Raw genomic sequence first — 18,726 nt, 5'->3', positions numbered from 1 at the left:
AACGGGCTAACTTCATTTTTGTTAAGTTGAGATATCTACTATCAAAGCTGTTAAAAACAAAGAAAATAATAAGAAAATAAACGATATTTCAGGCTTCGAACTTTTTTTGTACTAGTTAATTCCAAAGATCTGTTACTTTGATTAAATGTTTCTCTCTTGGTTTTTAAAATGTTTAGTGGTCCAGAATGTGTGTGCGAGTCCATTGCTCTCTGCGTGAGTGTGCTGAAATTATATAGCGAATGGCCTTTGGACAAAAGGCTGATAATGGACTTACCTTAAAATGCTTGAAAATGACAAGGAAGTAACGAGTTGAGCATGAAATTTCGCCAAAATTTGCAAAACAGGTGAAACAGATACGCAAATTAGAAAGCTATGAACTGACGTCTATACTACTATCTATCTAGGCTTACATGACAAGTTGTGAGGTGATGCCATTATCAACACAAATAAATGAGCACATTGATATTGATTGTTCAGGAACTGTTTTATTAACATTACTTAAACCTCAGTATGTGATACCTTCCATATTTCCGATTTTGGCCGAAGTTCCATTGTTCATGAGATATTTCTCCAGATTTCTTATCACACCATCTTTTTAACTGGTCTGGAATGGCCTTTTATTTACCTCTCCAAAATGTGTGAAGCCTCACAGCAGTGCAAAGAAATAATAACGGTTTGCGGCAAGAGGAAAATGGTTGATGGAAGAATCGTACAGCTTGTGGCGAAACGCTCATCTTCAAAGCCAGCCGGGAATGCCTCTGTGAAACAGTGGGTTCTGTGCAAGGAGAAAGGTAAACTATTTACTTTTCGACCAATATTCACATCAATACTTGATCGATTTCTCAAAAACAGAACTGAAAGGTAATAATGATAATCATAATTATATCAATTTATAAAGCGCAAAACCTATATAGACATATTCTTCTGCGCTGCAAAAGCTTCTTATGTGCTTGATGATAATGAACAGTTAAATGATAAGGTGTGTTTTGAGTCGTGATTTGAAGACTGCTACTGTTGGGGATTTCCGGACTTCTAATGGTAGATGAGATGGTAATATAAAATGGTAGACAATGGCAGGTAAGATAAGAAGTAAATGACCACTTCTCTACAGTGTTTTATCATGGTGTGAATAAAGATTCCCCTCGGAACTATACATTTCCATGATCTATATAGGTATTGTGAAACTTCAGTTTTAAATACTTGAGCTTTTACTTCGATGTTATATGCACCTTGATTAAATAGTGATGTCATAAAAAAGAGCACAGTACTGTTACATCTGGCTAATAGGCTTAATGGAGAAAAAAAAAACTCAATAGCAGACGGATTGAAAGCAAGATGAATTTTAAATGCATGATCTTAAAGATATCCGCTCAACTGTAAAGATTACTGGTGTTGTAAGCAAATGTCTTGTGCCCAGAGCGTGTGTGATGAGCAATGCTGATGTAATGATTCTGATGCACTATTGTGACCATTGTTGCAACAACAGATTCTCCCATAAAACACTAAAAATATTTTCACCCATTCTTTTCCAAAAGCCTGGGCTGAAAGAAAAAAAAAAGAGTCATTTAACAACATGACGGATCTTTATCATAAGTGTTTATCGAAAAAGAAAATATACAGCGAAAAATATAGAACGTTCCAAATACTTAGCAGCTTTTACGCATTCATCTATTTCAAAAATTTTTATGGCCGTGCAATATGCGGCATGATGCTCTCTCAGAAACCATGAAAAACCATGATATCGGACATAAACTAGAAAACAATTCATCCAGAAGCCGATATGAGAGAGCCACCAAAGAACGTACAAGGCAGAGAAATGGAATGGTTCCACACACCAAGGTGTCCATCAACGTCGGGTGCACGTCACGAGACCGACACCCACGAGTCATACAGCCCACGAATCATGCAGCTCACCAGTCATACAGCCCATGAGTTATACAGCTTACAAGTCATACAGCCTACGAGTTATACAGCTCACAAGTCATACAGTCCGCGAGTCATACAGCTCACAACTAATACAGCCTACGAGTTATACAGCTCACAAGTCATACAGCCCACGAGTCATACAGCTCACAAGTCATACAGCCCATGAGTTATGCAGCTCACGAGTCATACAGCATATTAGTTCGACACTAAGCTAACATGGCCCACGAGACCGACACATTAAGCCCCGTGTTGTATCTGTCGAACTCCTGGGCTGTTTTTATTTTGTGTCGAACTCATGAGCTGTATGATCCATGGACCTGTTTTCAAAGTTGAACTCGTGGGCTGTATGACTCGTGGGTGTCGGTCTAGTGGCGATGACCCCCCAACGTCCTTCACGTTGTCACCAGTATCCCTCAACGTCGTTCTTGACCAAACACCCTAGAGGTCAGTTATAGAGTACATTACAATCACTGACATTCATGGGCTATAACAGGAAGTAAAGAAGGTTGACGAGACTTGAGAAACGACTGGAAATAACTTCTTCGAGATGTGGAATTGAAGAGTTTCTTCGCAAAAACCGATAAGTCAATTTTTGAAGATTTTGAAGTACGTACGGTCTCTGTCATAAAGTACAAAACAATACCTTTTAAATGATATATTGGTCACTACATATAAAGGTATACATTTTTGAAGTTATGGTCAAAAGAAGCCAAAATTTTCTTATTATTTTCTTTCTTTTTCTTGACCTTTAATCGCAAATATCTCCATTTGGCAAATATGGACTTATCGGTTTTTGCGAACAAACTCTTCAATTTTATGTTTGCTTCGCCTGACGTCTTGATATCAAAATGTTCATACATGGAGTTCTTGACGGATCTTGATAGGTCTTCATCTCTTAGAGTAATTCACAAAATTTACAAGCTATGCTTAATCTATGAATTCCTCTTTTCCCTGGGAATTACAAAATTGAATTGTATTGCCTGCTTGTTTATTTATCTAAAAACAAAGTTTATATTATCATAATTGTATCCATGTTTTGTTGTAACTTGTCGAAAGTTCCTTAAAATATTATGTACTCATGTAAGCGTTATGTTTATTGCTTTGTATTACTTTGAATGGTAATAAAATCATTTGAATCTAAATTTGAATTTGAATGGAAATCTGACCAGAGAACAAATTTTATGAGAAACAGTGATATTTCAAGAATTTCCACCCACGCTAAGGCACTTAGAACAGTCATAAATTAAAGTAGGCTCACCGTGGTGCTATATCATCACGTAAGAGGGTACAAACTTGGAGAACATGGGCAGCTTGCTAACAAAAGCAGCGCTATCAAGATTAACATTCGCTCTGTGGAGACTTAAATAACAGAAATGTCCAAACAAAACCAAGAGGCCACTTCATGGTTCATCAATCTCTTTTCCTTTCTATGCCTGTGAATCCTTTCCCAGAGTTAAAAAACAGAAAGATATTAATAAATCAAGCAAATTTTTAAATATTTTTCTACAGACTACTGCAGTTATCTCTTACGTATAGACCACATCACTAAATAATAAGATACGTTGACGAATCTGGCAACATCTAGCGCATCAAGAAGACACCCTGTCAACCACCAAGACAACAAAATCTGAGTTATGATTGTTTTACAACAAGTCCAAATAGCTTCTGAAGAACCGTCCTCCAAGGACCGCCTACTGGATGTGAGGACATAGTTTGGAGGGGAGCAAAGACAAGAAAGGCAGAAAAAAAAAGATGGAAGAACCAATAGTAAGATGCGGAAAAGAGTCTGGCAACATCGATGCATGAAGGAGACATGATGTCAACAATCATGACGACAAAAGCAGGAATGGTATTCTCTGACAACAAGGACAAATTCCGTTTCACACAGACAATCCTCCAGGAAACAGTCTCTGGAAAAGGAAAAAAGAGACGAGAAATTCGAAGGCAGAGAAAATGAAAGGAATACCAATAATAAAATGCTTTGAAGAATCTGCAACATCTACAGCACCAAGAACACGTGATGTTTATCGTCAAGATAGCAAGATTTGAAATGGATTTGCTGGCAATAAACGCAATTGGCCTTTCACGGAGCATCCTCGAAGGAACAGTCTTGGGAGAAAGAAGACAAAACAGGAAGAGAAAAAGATGGACATGCCAATAATGAAATGCGTTCTAGAATCTGGTATCAACTAACGCATTAAGACGACAAAAGCTGAAATATCACTGTTTTGCAACGAGGGTAATAATGGCCTCTCAGAGACCATTCTCCAAATGGACAGGCCATGAAAACAGGGGGCAATGATGGCGAAGGGAGAGTTTGACAGAAAACATTGTTGAATAGTCGGGAGTCTCATTCTCCAAGAAACGCTGTGCTTTTCTCACAACCGTGAGAGATGCAGGGTAGGGATCTGGGATCAATGATGATCGACTACACGAGATCATTACGAAGGAAGCAAAATGTGTGAATAAATGATCGAGACAAGAGTATTGTTTTGCTGTCGTCTATAGGGTTCAAGATGCTGATGCAACAGAAAACAAAAGAAAAAATAACAAAGCTTAGTAAATGCCTCTGTAAAAATTGCGATAAGCCAATAAAACTTCACATAGGTATACAGACTATTAATAGACATACAGGCAATGAAACATTTCGTCGTCTGTGCTGCAAACTTTCATTTAATGGTAAGCATGCGAACCGGAATCAAGACGATGTGTGAGAGTATAGCGGCAAAATATGAATTTTATTATCTCTTGATTACTATAGCATCACTTCCTTATGAGTTTTAAGTTTTCATTGTCATTTCTTTTCAAAGTACATGAAGCTCTAAATTTTAGTAATTGTGTTCTTATTTTTGCATATCAATCTGAAAGGCTATGGCATTGTTCAATTTTGAAAACTTCGACTCACAGAGAAACCGTACTGCGTTTTCAATAACCTTTTCAACGGCATCCACTGACACAATTTGATTACTGAAATAAGAAGATGATACAATATTATACTTTTCAAATTTTAAGATTCACTCAGTACTTACCTTTATTGCTAACACTGGTCATGAAACCTATTTCATCTCTAAATTGTCTTTGCATACCCGTTTCCTTCGAACGCATCAACAAGTATGCCCCAATGACGTTCCTGATTCGACCCACCATTTAAGGTGCATGTATGATTTGGCTCTGAAAGGCAAAGTGAAGGGTACAAGATATGAATTTCATGAAACATTGTCTGCTTGGCAAAAATTGTGCAGAGGACTTAACTTTACGGTATATTTTGCCCTCAGATCTGCCTCTGGAAGAGGACATTTTTGCAGTCATCGCAACAAACAATTCGTTCCTCCTCGGGCGAATTGAAATGACGCCATATCGAAGACTTGAGGCGATCAAAATATACGACTGGGTACCGCCTTCACCAAAGCCCACAGTCGTGGCGTGTGACCCTGTTGAGGAGGCTGTGTTCTGGGTTCATCGTGGAACAAACTCGGTGCTGCGAACTTCTCTTTTGGACACGGCAACAACAAGTATCACTACAAGTAAGGAAGGAGTGTGTATTTGTGTTGCAGACTTTTATAGAGTTCATGAAATTTGACATTGTTACCGTCCTTTCCCTCCCTTCGAAACTAGACAAATTCGATACGTCAATTTCTCCATCAAAACGTGCTTTCATTGACTTCGTCTATTTTCCCATTCAATAGAGTTATGAAAATAGTGATACCAATACCTTTGAATAAATAATATCCTGTAATTATCTTACATATTTTAGAAGGGTAATTTCCGCCATGCCATGACGCAGTGCAGGTTCCATGTTATCCTAAAAATGAATCAATCGAATTGTTGTATTCTACAATCCCATTTTACAGTCCTATAACTATTGCTATAAAGCTACTAATCTTATTCCTACCCATTTAACCCACTGTAAACTTTGAAGGGTGTTTTTGGTTCTTTTTTGTTAGTTCGCGTTTTTGTATGGACGCAAAGGCCCCTACATGACAACAGATATCGGGTATCATAGATTTTAAAAAAAAAGTCACACATCAAATGATAAAATGTGGGCGTAATTTTCATCTAATGAAATCAAATCACCTTCCGTGTACGTTCCTTGAACGAGTGCATATAGATATAAAGATAGTGAAAGTTATTTCGATATTTCTTTGTGAATACCCCCCCCCCCCCTCATCATTTAAATATTTGCAAGCATATAGATTGTGTGTACGGGGGTTGCAACGATTTTCAAGCTTTAAGCTTATGTTGCAATTCCTTTGCGTGTTCGTTACCTTGAATAATGTAGCTCTCTTAGAGTTGTATACGATTTCTGTAACTGCCTCTTATCAATGTATACTAATATATTCTGTCTTGGCTATATGAGATGTATTTGCATACATTTTGTATGCACTCCTATTTTGTGAACACGCATGAAATCTTGAATAAATAAATAAATAAATAAATCTCCTTCTTCTCTTTCCATCTCGAAAGTGAATATACGTAAAGTGAAGTATATCTAAATTTTCCTTTGGAGGTCTGCCTGGTAAGGGAATCTCGCTGTCTTTGGACCACTCGGATCAGAAACTTTACCTACTAAACTACGATGAAACCGCAAGTACCGTGGAAGTGTTTCGAACCGGAATGAGCAGGGGTCCAATACGTGTCATCGTGAGGCTGTCCAGTTCCAACAAGCTTCCGAGAATGGAGCTTGACATCAAGAGCAGGTGAGTTTATGACGTGAAATCCTTGTCTCATAATCACGCGCGTCATTCCATCTTAAAAGGATAGCAGTATAGTATATTGGTTGAGATAAAGATTGGGTTTTTAACTTTTTGCAAGATACCAAGAAACCACTCATACAAAGCATGCGATTCTAACAGGAATTCAAAGATTGAATTCAATTCAAATTGAAAAACACTTTTGGAATGGCTGAAACATCAAAAATGAAGTAAAACAAAGCGATTGTAATAAAACAAATCTATTACTAGGATTGCTTTGTTTTGTATATCTCAGCATATTTCAAACCTTTTTCTCTCAAATAAACGATGAATTCCTCTTGGAATTACATGATCGTTCATATTTTATCAGAGGTTTCTCGTTATCTCACCCAAAAAAAAAGAAATAGATAAATAAATAAAATGTTAGAAACCTAAAGTTAGGTCTCAACCAAAACTGTACGATAGCAGTAATAATAAGTAGCCTACAGCATTTGTAATGCACTGTCAATCTAGTGGTCTATTCTGAAGCGCAGAGGAACATAAAAAAAAAAGAATAACATGCATTATATGGTTGTACATAAGAAGGTTGAAGAAGAAGAAAGAAGTAAAAATATATACCCGATGAGCAATTCAATGAATATTCAACCAAAACAAGATATTAATATATGACTGCAGAAGCTTTTTAAATGTTACAATGGTTTCGGCTGATCGGATCCTCAGTGGAAGAGCGTTCCAGAGAGATGGAGCTGCAGAAACAGAGGCTTTTGCTTCGAGAGTCGAGATTGTTCTTTTAACTGAAATCCCTTTAAGACGGTATTGTTATTAGCTCATGAAACTTGCAACACCTTTATCTCACGAATTCATGATGCCACATTTGAATCAATCTTCTTCGATAAAAATCTTCATAATTTACTGACCAATTACGAATTAGAATTACGGATTGAGGGATCACCTAATTTCTGATTCAACTTTAGTTTGCCACACCCCCCCCCCCCCCCCCTCGACGTTTCGCATGATTATTCCGCAACGCGTGATGCTCTCACCGCGACATTTGACGACTTTTTTCTTTCAAGTATTGTGTAACTTTTGAGACCAGATTTGTTGCTCCTGGGCATACCGTTTTGAAGCCACGCCCCTTTAAAAAATTGCTCAAAAATATCATTTTGTGTACAAATCCAATGTAAATTGTGTTTTATTTTGCAATTATTAATTCACATAAAAATAAGTATTTTTTACTTTTAATGGCTGATGATGATTTATTTTAGCCTGATTATGCTTTAAAAAGATTCTGCGACAAATTTTGACGAAAAAAAAACAAATAAAAACATAAAGTAAAAAACAATAATGAATTAAAAATTCAACAAACAATAAAATACATAAGAAATAATTATGAAGCCGAATTTTTGCTGCAATATTATTGTTGAGGATATTGAAAAGAATATGTTCACCTAAAATTAGAAGTCTTGGAGTTTTATTTTTTTAGTTTATAGGCAAAGAAATATTTTTGCATAAATTGATTAATATATATATATATATATATATATATATATATATATATATAAAATTAAAAAAAATTAAATTTGAAAAATCAAACTATACAGTCTTGTAGATTACATTAGCTTAGCTACCTTAAGTGCAAATTTTCGTGAGGATCGCGCGATCCACGACCGAGATCTGAAGGGGGGGGGCACAAAGGTCCCCCTCGGTGGTTTCAAGTCCCTCAAAAAACCCGACGGGATTAGGGTTAAATGACTGAAAGAGTTGATATCTTTACCATGGCTGCTATATTATTTCCCTGCAAATAATCATTGGTAGTGCTGAAGAATGGAGTAACATAACTTACGTCTTAAAGTTGATATGGACAGTAGTTGCATTTCACCATCTTGGTTATGATGCAAATTTCTTTTTTCCTATTTGTAATGTCTTTTTAAACAGAGAACTCTACATAGTTTTTTGGCTGAAGGTCGTCAGAATATCATTTGAAGGGCGTATCAAGACTGTGATTCCTTTAGAAGGGCCTCATCTACCCAATGAACGGATTGCATTTGAAGGTAGGTAGTATTGATATTTGTTCATTATTACGTATATTTAGACGCAGATTTTTTTTTTAATCCAATCTGTTACTAAACCAAGGCTTAACTACTGCCAATACTAAAGACAGCACAAGGGAATATGAGGCACTTCTCTCAAAACAATGTACAATACGTAGTTATCAAAGTCCCAGATATTCGTTCTGCACGCTTCCTTCCTTATTGATATAATGATACTCACTGATCAGCACCTCTTCTGCTAGAGGATTTGATTAGGATAGGCAAGAGTTGAAGAAGATGAATTTCTACAATACGCAGGTAAGATATCTAAGCAGCTGCTGCAGCACCTGCATAGCTTGTAAGGCTATGGTGAATAATCGTCAAATTAATATGCCATGTGTAGGATTAAATCATATCCACCGGTCGCCTAATGCAGTATATGAAATGTTGGTGCCTGAGGCTCTATTTCACTCACCTTTTCTCAATTCCGCTCTTTCAATTTCAAATTTATATCACTGACAGTATCATGAGTAGACACACACACACACACACACACACACACACACATATATATATATATATATATATATATATATTCCACGTGTTGGACTTCGAATGTTATTATCATAAGAAGAAGGAGTGTCGAATATACGCCGTCTGTAGTCCCAACAAGAAGGCCTTTATTCACAAAATTTTCAACCCGCCTCGGGCCTTCGTCAGTGTAGCGTATACTTATACAGTGATAAGTGTATCATTGTACATTGATATCAATATCCTAGCATCAATGTACCTATCATTTTACTAGTATACTATTATACTACGGTTTTATTTTATAGGGGCATCCCAACACAAGTTACCTGTTAGTGAAACTTCTCGAGACATGTCCTCATGAGATCCTTTTATTGCTATCGTATATTCCATACAAATACCTGCGATTGACATGATCTGAATGAATAATGTATTTGCATATATATAATAAAAAACCTCATGACCCCACTCTATATGCACCACTCATTTTTTTTTTTCGATTGAGTCACCTCCATAATGTAATTCATATGCAATGTACTACATTCAACGCGTTTGTTTGTCGCTAACTGCCATATTTTCTTCACTTGCTACACAGGTATGAACCTCTACAGGTGCTACGTAACCACAGAACTCATATACTTCTCTGTCACCGCAGGCGGTGTAAGTAGAACGTCGACTGTCCAATACCCGCTACGTGCTCGCGGTGCTGCGTGGTGCGAGGTTCGCCAGTTGCCCGACTACACTTTTATTATGCTGACCGACAATGACGTGAAGTATTTACGCATAGAATCCAACACTTTCCTAGGAGGATCAGAAAATACTTTGTTGGGAAAAAGTGCTATTGCTATATTGAACTTCCTTTCTGGTGAGATGAAAAAATTTGATATTGTGAATGTGCTCAATTGATATGCACCTGCATAACAAAGGCATGAGAAATTATTATTACGGTCAAATAACTATACGACACAAAAAGGTAGGAATAGGGACCGAACTTATACGAAAAAATGGTACGAAAAAACCACTCTGTTTTGAAAGCCGTGTTCGGTTTAATGGCATGAGTACTAGTATACCACTGTGGAAGGAGACATGAGGTAGGTATTATCAGTTTTTCTGGAAGATTGAACAATCATAAACTTTGTTTTACCGATATTCATCTGTAAATTATTCGCCTTAAAACAGCCAAAGAAGGACTGCACTTCTTAATTAGCAATATTAGGTTTGTTGAAAAATATTTGGATGTTAAAAATCGTATTTTTAGTGCTTTTATAAGTGCTTTAAGAATTTAGTCATGGGACTGCAACGAGTGTGGGACTTTGTGAATAAATGAATACCTTTCCCATTACTACTATTTATGATGATGATAATAATAATATTAATAATAATAATGATAATAATAATAATAATGATAATAGTAATAATAACCATTGCTACTATTTTTTTTTCAAGAATACTAGTAACCTATACCTACTATGTATTAAAGGTTTAATTAAACTTTGGTAACGTTGTATTCAGATTGATGTGATATATCTTAATTACTGCCTGCATATTCTAAATACTATACACAAACTTTGGAAGGTCGCGTGATCCTTTTACAAATGTATGCGTTACCAGGGGCGGATCCAGGGACGACCGCAACCGGCGCACGCCCCTCCCCCCCCCCCCCCTTATTTTTTTGTTGAAACAAAAGAAATAAAAAGAAAAAAAAGGGGGAGGGGTGCGTGCGCCCCCCTTTAATTTTGTAAACGCGCCCCCTCTTTACGGAATTCCTGGATCCGCCCCTGCGTTACCATTAAGAATGTAGTAAGTCATGGCCTACACTGTACATCATTCTGACCGAAATCGTATAAGCGGTGGGTTTTAGCAACGTGCGCGCAAATCAAGAAGAGGTGAATTTTTAGTGCGCCTATATTGTGTTAAAACCAAATCCTGTCATATGCAATATACTCAAACAATTCTAATCCCCTATTAAGCAAGTTTTATAATCTGATATAACTTTTTAAAGGGCCAGTTACGCACATCACGCAAACTGAATAACCGAACTGTAAGCATGATTATCAATAAGTGAATATTGGGATTGTAATTGTATCACCGTATAATTTTGATTATTGCAACAACACTAACGGCAATTCCCATTTGATGGCTTTCTGTGGATGCTCGCCTACCGTCAAGTTTTCAAAAACGAATTAAATTCTTTAATGTTAAAAAGGTACAACAGTGCATCAGTTTCTCCCTCTACACTCTCAAAATTTCAGGACTGTTTCTCTACTCTTACGCGTTCATGCATTTGGGGACTCAGTTTGACCATTAACTTTTATTTTTTATTATGAATTGTATTTATCCTCAACTCTGAGTTTAACATGACATTGTCTAAAGGGGTATTTATCAAATTTCAATGAACATGTTATTTTTTTCTCTTCTCCTTCTTGAATTGTTGTTTTTCATTATCAACATTAGCGAAGACAATTAAATATCTTTGTTCTTGTGGCAATTTATTTTTCTATTCAAATGTATTATAATGAAACGCACGCAACCGGACTAAAATGCATACATACCAAGCATTGCTTGAAGCTGATTCTGTCATAATTTGACACTCTTATTTGTGTAATGGACCTCATCCCTAGTTTCGTCATTTAGGGCCTACTTAAAATTACCCTTGTGCTATCTTTTAACTTCTATATAATCATGATCATTGCATTTACTCTTGTAGCCCTGCCTTTCTATGTTCGAATTGTGGTCTGATTATTTTTTGATGTATTATTTTGTCCAGTATGGATCTTATTTGGTTTTGTCGTGAACAATGAGAAATTGATTTAATTCATTTCAGTTTAATTCAATTAAGAGTAAGTTACATTGTAAGTGTGTTACGGAATAACTTCAGCCTTTTGCTTTAATGACATTGGTCCAGAGTTGGATGATGAAAATAAATGCATAGTGCAGTGCATGCGAAATTGCATTGTGCGCTGTTGTGTGTTTATGTGTGCGTGCGTATGTGTGTGTGTGTGTGTGTGTGTGTGTGTGAAAGATAGAGCGAGATAGAGAGAAAAAAAGGATTCATATTAAAGTATTAAATGTTTTGCTATATTACTACTGGTTGAGAAAGTTGTAAGAGCTATAGACACAAAGTCGCATACAGTCGGTCTGTTTCTGGACTATACTCCAAGGCCTTTGACACAATAGATCACGAAATTCTTTTGTATAAACTAAATCATTACGGTATTCGTGAAAAGGCCTTGGAGTGGTTCAGAAGTTATCTTACCGGTCGATCTCAATTTGTTTCCGTAAATAATCATGAATCTGATATAAACTCGATTTGTTGTGGTGTTCCACAGGGCTCCCTCTTAGGTCCTCTTTTATTCATTTTATACATCAATGACTTCCGTAACTCATCCTCTCTGCTGTCTTTTCTTCTGTTCGCAGATGATACAAGTCTCTTTTATTCTCACTCAGATCCTTATGTTTTGCTCGATTCTCTGAATAATGAACTTAAGATGGTGTTTGAGTGGATTCAGGCAAATAAATTGTCACTTAACATAAATAAGACCAATTATATGGTTTTCAGTAACACAATAAAATCTCTTCCAGGTTTAGTTTTAATGAACGGTTTACAGTTAAATCAAATAGATTCAACAAAATTTTTAGGTTTTTATATTGACAGTAACCTTTCATGGAAGGTACATGTTGATTATTTATGTAAATTGTTGTGCAAGAATGTTGGAATTATTCACAAACTGAAATATCTCTTCCCAAAGCCAATATTGCATTCTCTTTATACAACTTTATTATTACCTTACTTGAATTACGGAATATTAGCCTGGGGGAATTGCTCAAAGACTAAAATTGATTCGTTATTTTTGGTTCAGAAAAAGACCTTGCGGATTATAAATCGAGCACAATTTTTTGATCATACTGATGAACTGTTTGTTTCAAGTAAATTGTTAAAAATTTCTGATTTGTATTTATATCATGTTGGAATTTTCATGTATAAGTTGAATACTGGTGACCTTCCTAGTATTTTCCTCAATGTTTATGAAAAACAGTGATATTCATACTTACCCTACAAGACACAGTGAATCCTATCATTTTTCCCCTGTTCGTACAGTTTTAGCCCTTAAGACAATTACATCTACCGGCCCTTCTTTCTGGAATGAGTTAGATTCGGTTCGGTTGCACTCAAGTTCTTTAAGCTCCTTTAAGAAAAATCTCAAAGCCAATTTTCTAAAATCCTATGTGTAATTATTTTGCCGTAATCGCTTATTTTTTTTTTTTTTGCATATACTTAAATGATGCCTCGCTCGGATGACCTCACCAGTTTGATTAACTTGCTACTTTTTAAAGCATTTATACCATAAGTTAATCATAAAACATTATATGCTATACTTTGTACATCCCGTAAACATTGTAATATTCTCGATATTTTGAATTTTGCATGTTACGTCACTTCTGACTTTGATATACTGTACTAAAACCCTATGTTATAGTTTTGGAACCCACATCCTACAAGCTTTGCTTTTTAATGGGTTCCTCATATTACACGTTGATTATTATGTCCTTATACATTTGTGCATTATTGGTTCAAACTGACCATTGTGTGAAAAAAACATTTCTGCTTCAAATCAAATGGAATATAAAACTTGTACGAAATGTGGAATATGGAACGTGAATAAAAAAAAACGAAAAGAGAAAGTTGGAAAATGATTGATACTAAGTACATGTGTTGTGTATGGTATGTGTGTGTGTGTGTGTGTGTGTGTGTGTGTGTGTGTGTGCGTTGATAAGATTACGCTGTGCACCAGCGTTTGGTAGGTTGAATTGATCGCTTAGTCTTGGTGGAGACCAAACTTCAGGTTTCTCCAGATTTGTGTGTGTGTGTGTGCGAGAGAGAAAATTAGAAACCTCTAATGAAATATGAAAGAGTAAGATGTAATTCCAAAAGTAGTTAAATGGTTATTTGAAAAAAAAAAAGTTTTTAAGTGGCTGAGATATCCAAAGCAACGCGATCTTAATAGTAAAAAGTGGGACCCACCATTTATTACAATCACTTTGTTTTACTTTGCTTTTGGATGTCTCAGCCATTCCAAAACTGACTTTCATCAAATAAACTTTGATTCTCTCTTGGACTGGTATGCTTTGTACTTTTCAAAAGTGGTTTCCTGCAAAAAGTTAAAAGCGAATCCTAATCTCCACCAATACCTTCCATCCCTCAATGTTTTTACTGTATCAATTCCTGATTTATTCTGTGTTATGTTTTGTTGGAAAAAGAAGAATGAAAATAAATGAATTGAATTGAATTGAAAAATAATGGATTTTTAAAACACAAAAACTATTATCGCAAACACTGTGGTATAGTACATGAGCAGATGGACAAGAGAGTCCTTCTGTGTCTGTCTTGGCCCAGATTTATGTAGTGTGACCTTGGTTATCATTTTGGAAATAGGCATGACATTTAAGCATACGAAAAAATAAAACAACGCTTTTTAAAAGACCAGAATAGTCGATACGTCTAACACGAGGTCACTGTGAAGGATGGTCGGAGCGAGAGAGAGAGAGGTAGAGATTGGAGAGAGAGGAAAAGAGGAAGGGATAGGGAGGATAGTTTTAAAATTCTGTGCAGAGAAATATCTGGGACGTACAAATTCATAATATACTTGTTTTGCAAGCTTAGGCCTATTATTGTCGCTGATTTCTGACTCACCCGTCTGATCTTATTGAAAAGCGGGAGTGGTGTCATAACACATCTATTCACAATGGTATCCACGAACTGAGGTTCGTCAATCTTTATTGAGTCATGTAGGATGGAGCTTCGCTGTTGGAGCTCCACCCACCTGAAGACAACTTTATAGAGTATGTTGCTTGCGCCACACACGAGCATCGTCACTGAACGCCTCGCTGTTTGACTTCTGCACTAATGTGAAACAATTGCATTTGAAAGTGTGGAAGTGGAAGTTAACCTCATGATTAAGCAAGCATGGTCAATTCTGATCTACTTGTGCCCGTTACCATTGACGACCGGTCGGCAGGGCATAAAGGCAAATGCTTATAAGGGTAATTATCCGATTCGCAATTCAACAGGTCGCCAACATGTTTATGAAGCGATGGATCGGTGAATGCACGGTGGCGGATCTGTATTCAACGCACGTAATATTGATAGTCTCAATCCTAAGACCAATTTCACTTGCGCTCCAATGACGATATTTATGCCATTGAGATCAGACACACAAACGTTTAAATACTAGTACAAAGACGTGCACAATCATAAGCTCACATTTCCTCTAAGTTCAGTGAGAACGAAGGTGGGCAGATCATAATACGCAACGAGCCTTGCGAATCTGATTCCTAATACAGTTTACGAGAAGAGACTAATAACAACAATGGCGTCGTGTGCTTGCTATGCAACCAGCGACGCTGGCTGGGGAATTCGTGTATTGTCTCCTCAACCTATTTGAATTGGGTGAATCTGCATGTGGAAGAATCGTAAGGTGCTCTCAACCGTAAAGAGAGCGTTATTACAGAATATCGGCCCAGTTCAAACATTTACGAGCATGCACATGGAATGCACTTCATGTCCGCCTTGTCCACTGTTGATATCCACTTACATAAACATTAGTTGAAGTTCCTTGTAGAGTCTTTTTGTCACCTACTTTTATTCTCTTTGTCCGTGTCTGAGTTGTTTATACCGCTTCCGTGGCTTCCATTCTCACTTTCATCCCAACATCGGAGTTTTATTTCGGCGATCACACACAGCTGTTTTCACCAGGCCGGGTACTGGCAAAACATGTTCGACTCCATCGCAGCAAGTTTGCAGAGTTGACCATTTAAAATAAAGTCATGGAGATATCATCATCGAAAGCTTCCATTAGGATCCTGGTGCTGGTGATTTTCACGTCAACTCAAGTCTTCGCCCAAAGTGCGTATACAGTATCCATAATTATCAATGTCCCATATCCGTGACCTCTTCAAAATTTTGAATAAGCGTTTGTATGCCGTCTGTCGGACTACGGTGTATATTCAGGCTTCTGATGATTGTGCTAGGTGGGGGTACACAAAGCCCACTTATCTTACAACATGCTTGATGTATGGGGGCTACGTCTGTACGTTGTGGCACGTATTGTCTACTAAAGATTTAGCAGGTGACCAATTTGACTTCGTCATTATCCATGATTATCATCATTCATTCGGTTAAATTTTGTCCTCACCACGAATTTGCTTGTAATATACGTGGCATTATACTGTACTTGAACGTGTACACAAGAACGTATACATGTAGTTGTATCACTGTTCTCAGTGCGTCGATACTGTATAATTTTTCCTAAATGTCATATATATATACATATATATATATAATATATATATATATATATATATATATCCTTATTATACACATGTATGTATTCAACATTGGCTAATTCACTCATACGACTACTCTCTGTGAGATACTCATGACACGTATACTTTACAAGAATGTATGGCGTATACCCTCAGTGTAACCCCTTCCCTTGTTTACTCTTACTTTTTGTCTCTTCCGTAGATGTGAACGTTAATTTACTTTTGTAAGCATACCGATTTTCTCCAATTGTTATACTCTTTGTGTATTGTTAAACATTACACATCTCTCAGTACATTTAACGCCAGCAATTTTGGAAGAAGGAAGAGGAAGATGAAATAACATTTAACGTGGGCAATACTTGATAGGAAAAAAGAAAGGGGAAGATAAACTAACATCGTATTTGTGTTTATTTTCAAGCACACATACACTGTACACAAGTAATATTACGTTATGAACAAACAGTTATTTGAATTAGCAGTTACAGTATACCTGTACAAAATCGGGTTCAGCGCTACTTTTCAATATCACAATCCCAATACAATGCTCTTACATGTGCACACGTAAGCATAATTGTAGATCGTGCAAAATAAAAAAAAAAATTCAGTGATATTACCTCACTAAAATTGTCATTATGATTATTACAGGGAATACTCTTGAAGTTGTGATTAAAGATATCGCATATTTTGCTACAATTTTCTGTGTTGATTAAAGGTTTAATAACAAATAATTCAAATTTACGGGAATGGAAATAACTCCTTTGTGTTAATGAGGACGAAACTAAAAATATCAACACTTTTTTTCATAATATGAAATTCGTCATACTGTGATATACATGAGGGACGGTCCATAACTGAACAACAGGAATAGTAAAACGCTTTTTTTACTCTTTGTCATTCTTCATTATTTTGTTGGGAGGAGGGGAGTCATTTTACAATTATGAAGTCTATTACTTACTCAAATAATCATGTTAAACAGTTTAATTGATCTGCTACACACAATACACTGTATTTCTATTGGACGCACATTTGTTATTTTCTCTGTTTCATCAGAGTGACTTTGAGTTTTGTGTTCTAACAGTAATAGTAGGCGTATAGATAAATTAGAATACATACACGTAAATATATTTCTGTGCAATTATATAATGATACAAGATAATGTAACACCGCAAACAATAATAACCAGTATCTCTTTACCGCCTCTTCGAGATAGATTCAAAGAAATCGACAATATACATGTACTGTACCTGTACATTTTGTATTTACGGAAATAAACAAAAGAATGGAAAGCCAAAATAAAAGATAACAATAAATAACAATGATGTGATCACCATACAATTTGATTAAATCAAATCGAAGTTACTTGTACATGTACATTGTACTTTTGGAACAAAATGGCTTTATCAATATTTTGGCCTTAATACAGTATACATTGTACAGTACATCGTACATATAACAATTTTTACATACAATGTTAATTGTTTTGTATTTACACAACGGTTTTGGGGGTTGTTGTTGTTGGTTTTTGTTTTTGTTTTTGTTTTTTTTTTTGCTCTTTCTCATGCACAGTACAACTTTTGTTTGCAATTGTACATGTTTATATTCTAACCAAATGAAGCATTCGGCCCCATGTAACTGCACTCATTGTATAAGTACAAAAATAATGTAAGTACATACAGTATATGCATAATATCCCATAAACTAAACTTAAAATGTATACACGCGTGCGTTATACAAGTACATTAAATTATGATTATGTAGGTACACCCTTTGTACAGTACACAATGTACAACGTATCACCGACAAATTGTACGTACAATGTACATGAACAGTATGTATGCATGCACTGTCTCCATTATACAAATGGTGATACAAAATGTATACCAGTCCTGGGTATCTTGGACTTTCCGTATTTAAGGTTCCTACATTCTGACTAGATAGATGAATACTTGTAATGGTGTAATGCAGTTTATCCATTTATGTAGACCTACTTGTACAATGCATATACACTTTGTATATTGGTCAGACCTCCAACGCATGATATAAAGTAGTCATTGTACAATAACATTGTGCAACACGATATTCCAGAGGATGGCGCACTTGTTTACAAATCAATTTGCTCTCAGAAGATTTCCAAAGACAAGTTATTGGATTTTTGCAGTCATCGCATTGTTCGTATTGATTACAAGTACGTAATTGACCAAAAGCGTTTCTTTCCCTTGCCCTACTTG

General features: G+C 36.2%; 1 protein-coding gene across 1 annotated transcript in view; it reads left to right on the top strand.

Moving 5' to 3' along the window:
* Window positions 1–634: 634 nt before the first annotated feature.
* LOC139727688 (uncharacterized) overlaps window positions 635–18,726 on the top strand; it is a 109,465-nt gene continuing 91,373 nt past the window's right edge. Inside the window, exons 1-4 of the mRNA XM_071638670.1 lie at window positions 635–791; window positions 5,202–5,450; window positions 6,434–6,623; window positions 8,553–8,668. Coding sequence (XP_071494771.1) covers window positions 635–791; window positions 5,202–5,450; window positions 6,434–6,623; window positions 8,553–8,668 — 712 coding nt within the window. The remainder of the gene's footprint in view (window positions 792–5,201; window positions 5,451–6,433; window positions 6,624–8,552; window positions 8,669–18,726) is intronic.

Source organism: Diadema antillarum, unplaced genomic scaffold (assembly GCF_040938485.1).
Source record: "Diadema antillarum isolate AM-2024a unplaced genomic scaffold, OU_Dant_1.0 seq00000143_RagTag, whole genome shotgun sequence".
NCBI classification, from domain to species: Eukaryota; Metazoa; Echinodermata; class Echinoidea; order Diadematoida; family Diadematidae; genus Diadema; species Diadema antillarum.
The sequence above is the reverse complement of the archived record's forward strand: the minus strand, read 5'-3'. Positions and strand labels throughout refer to the sequence as shown.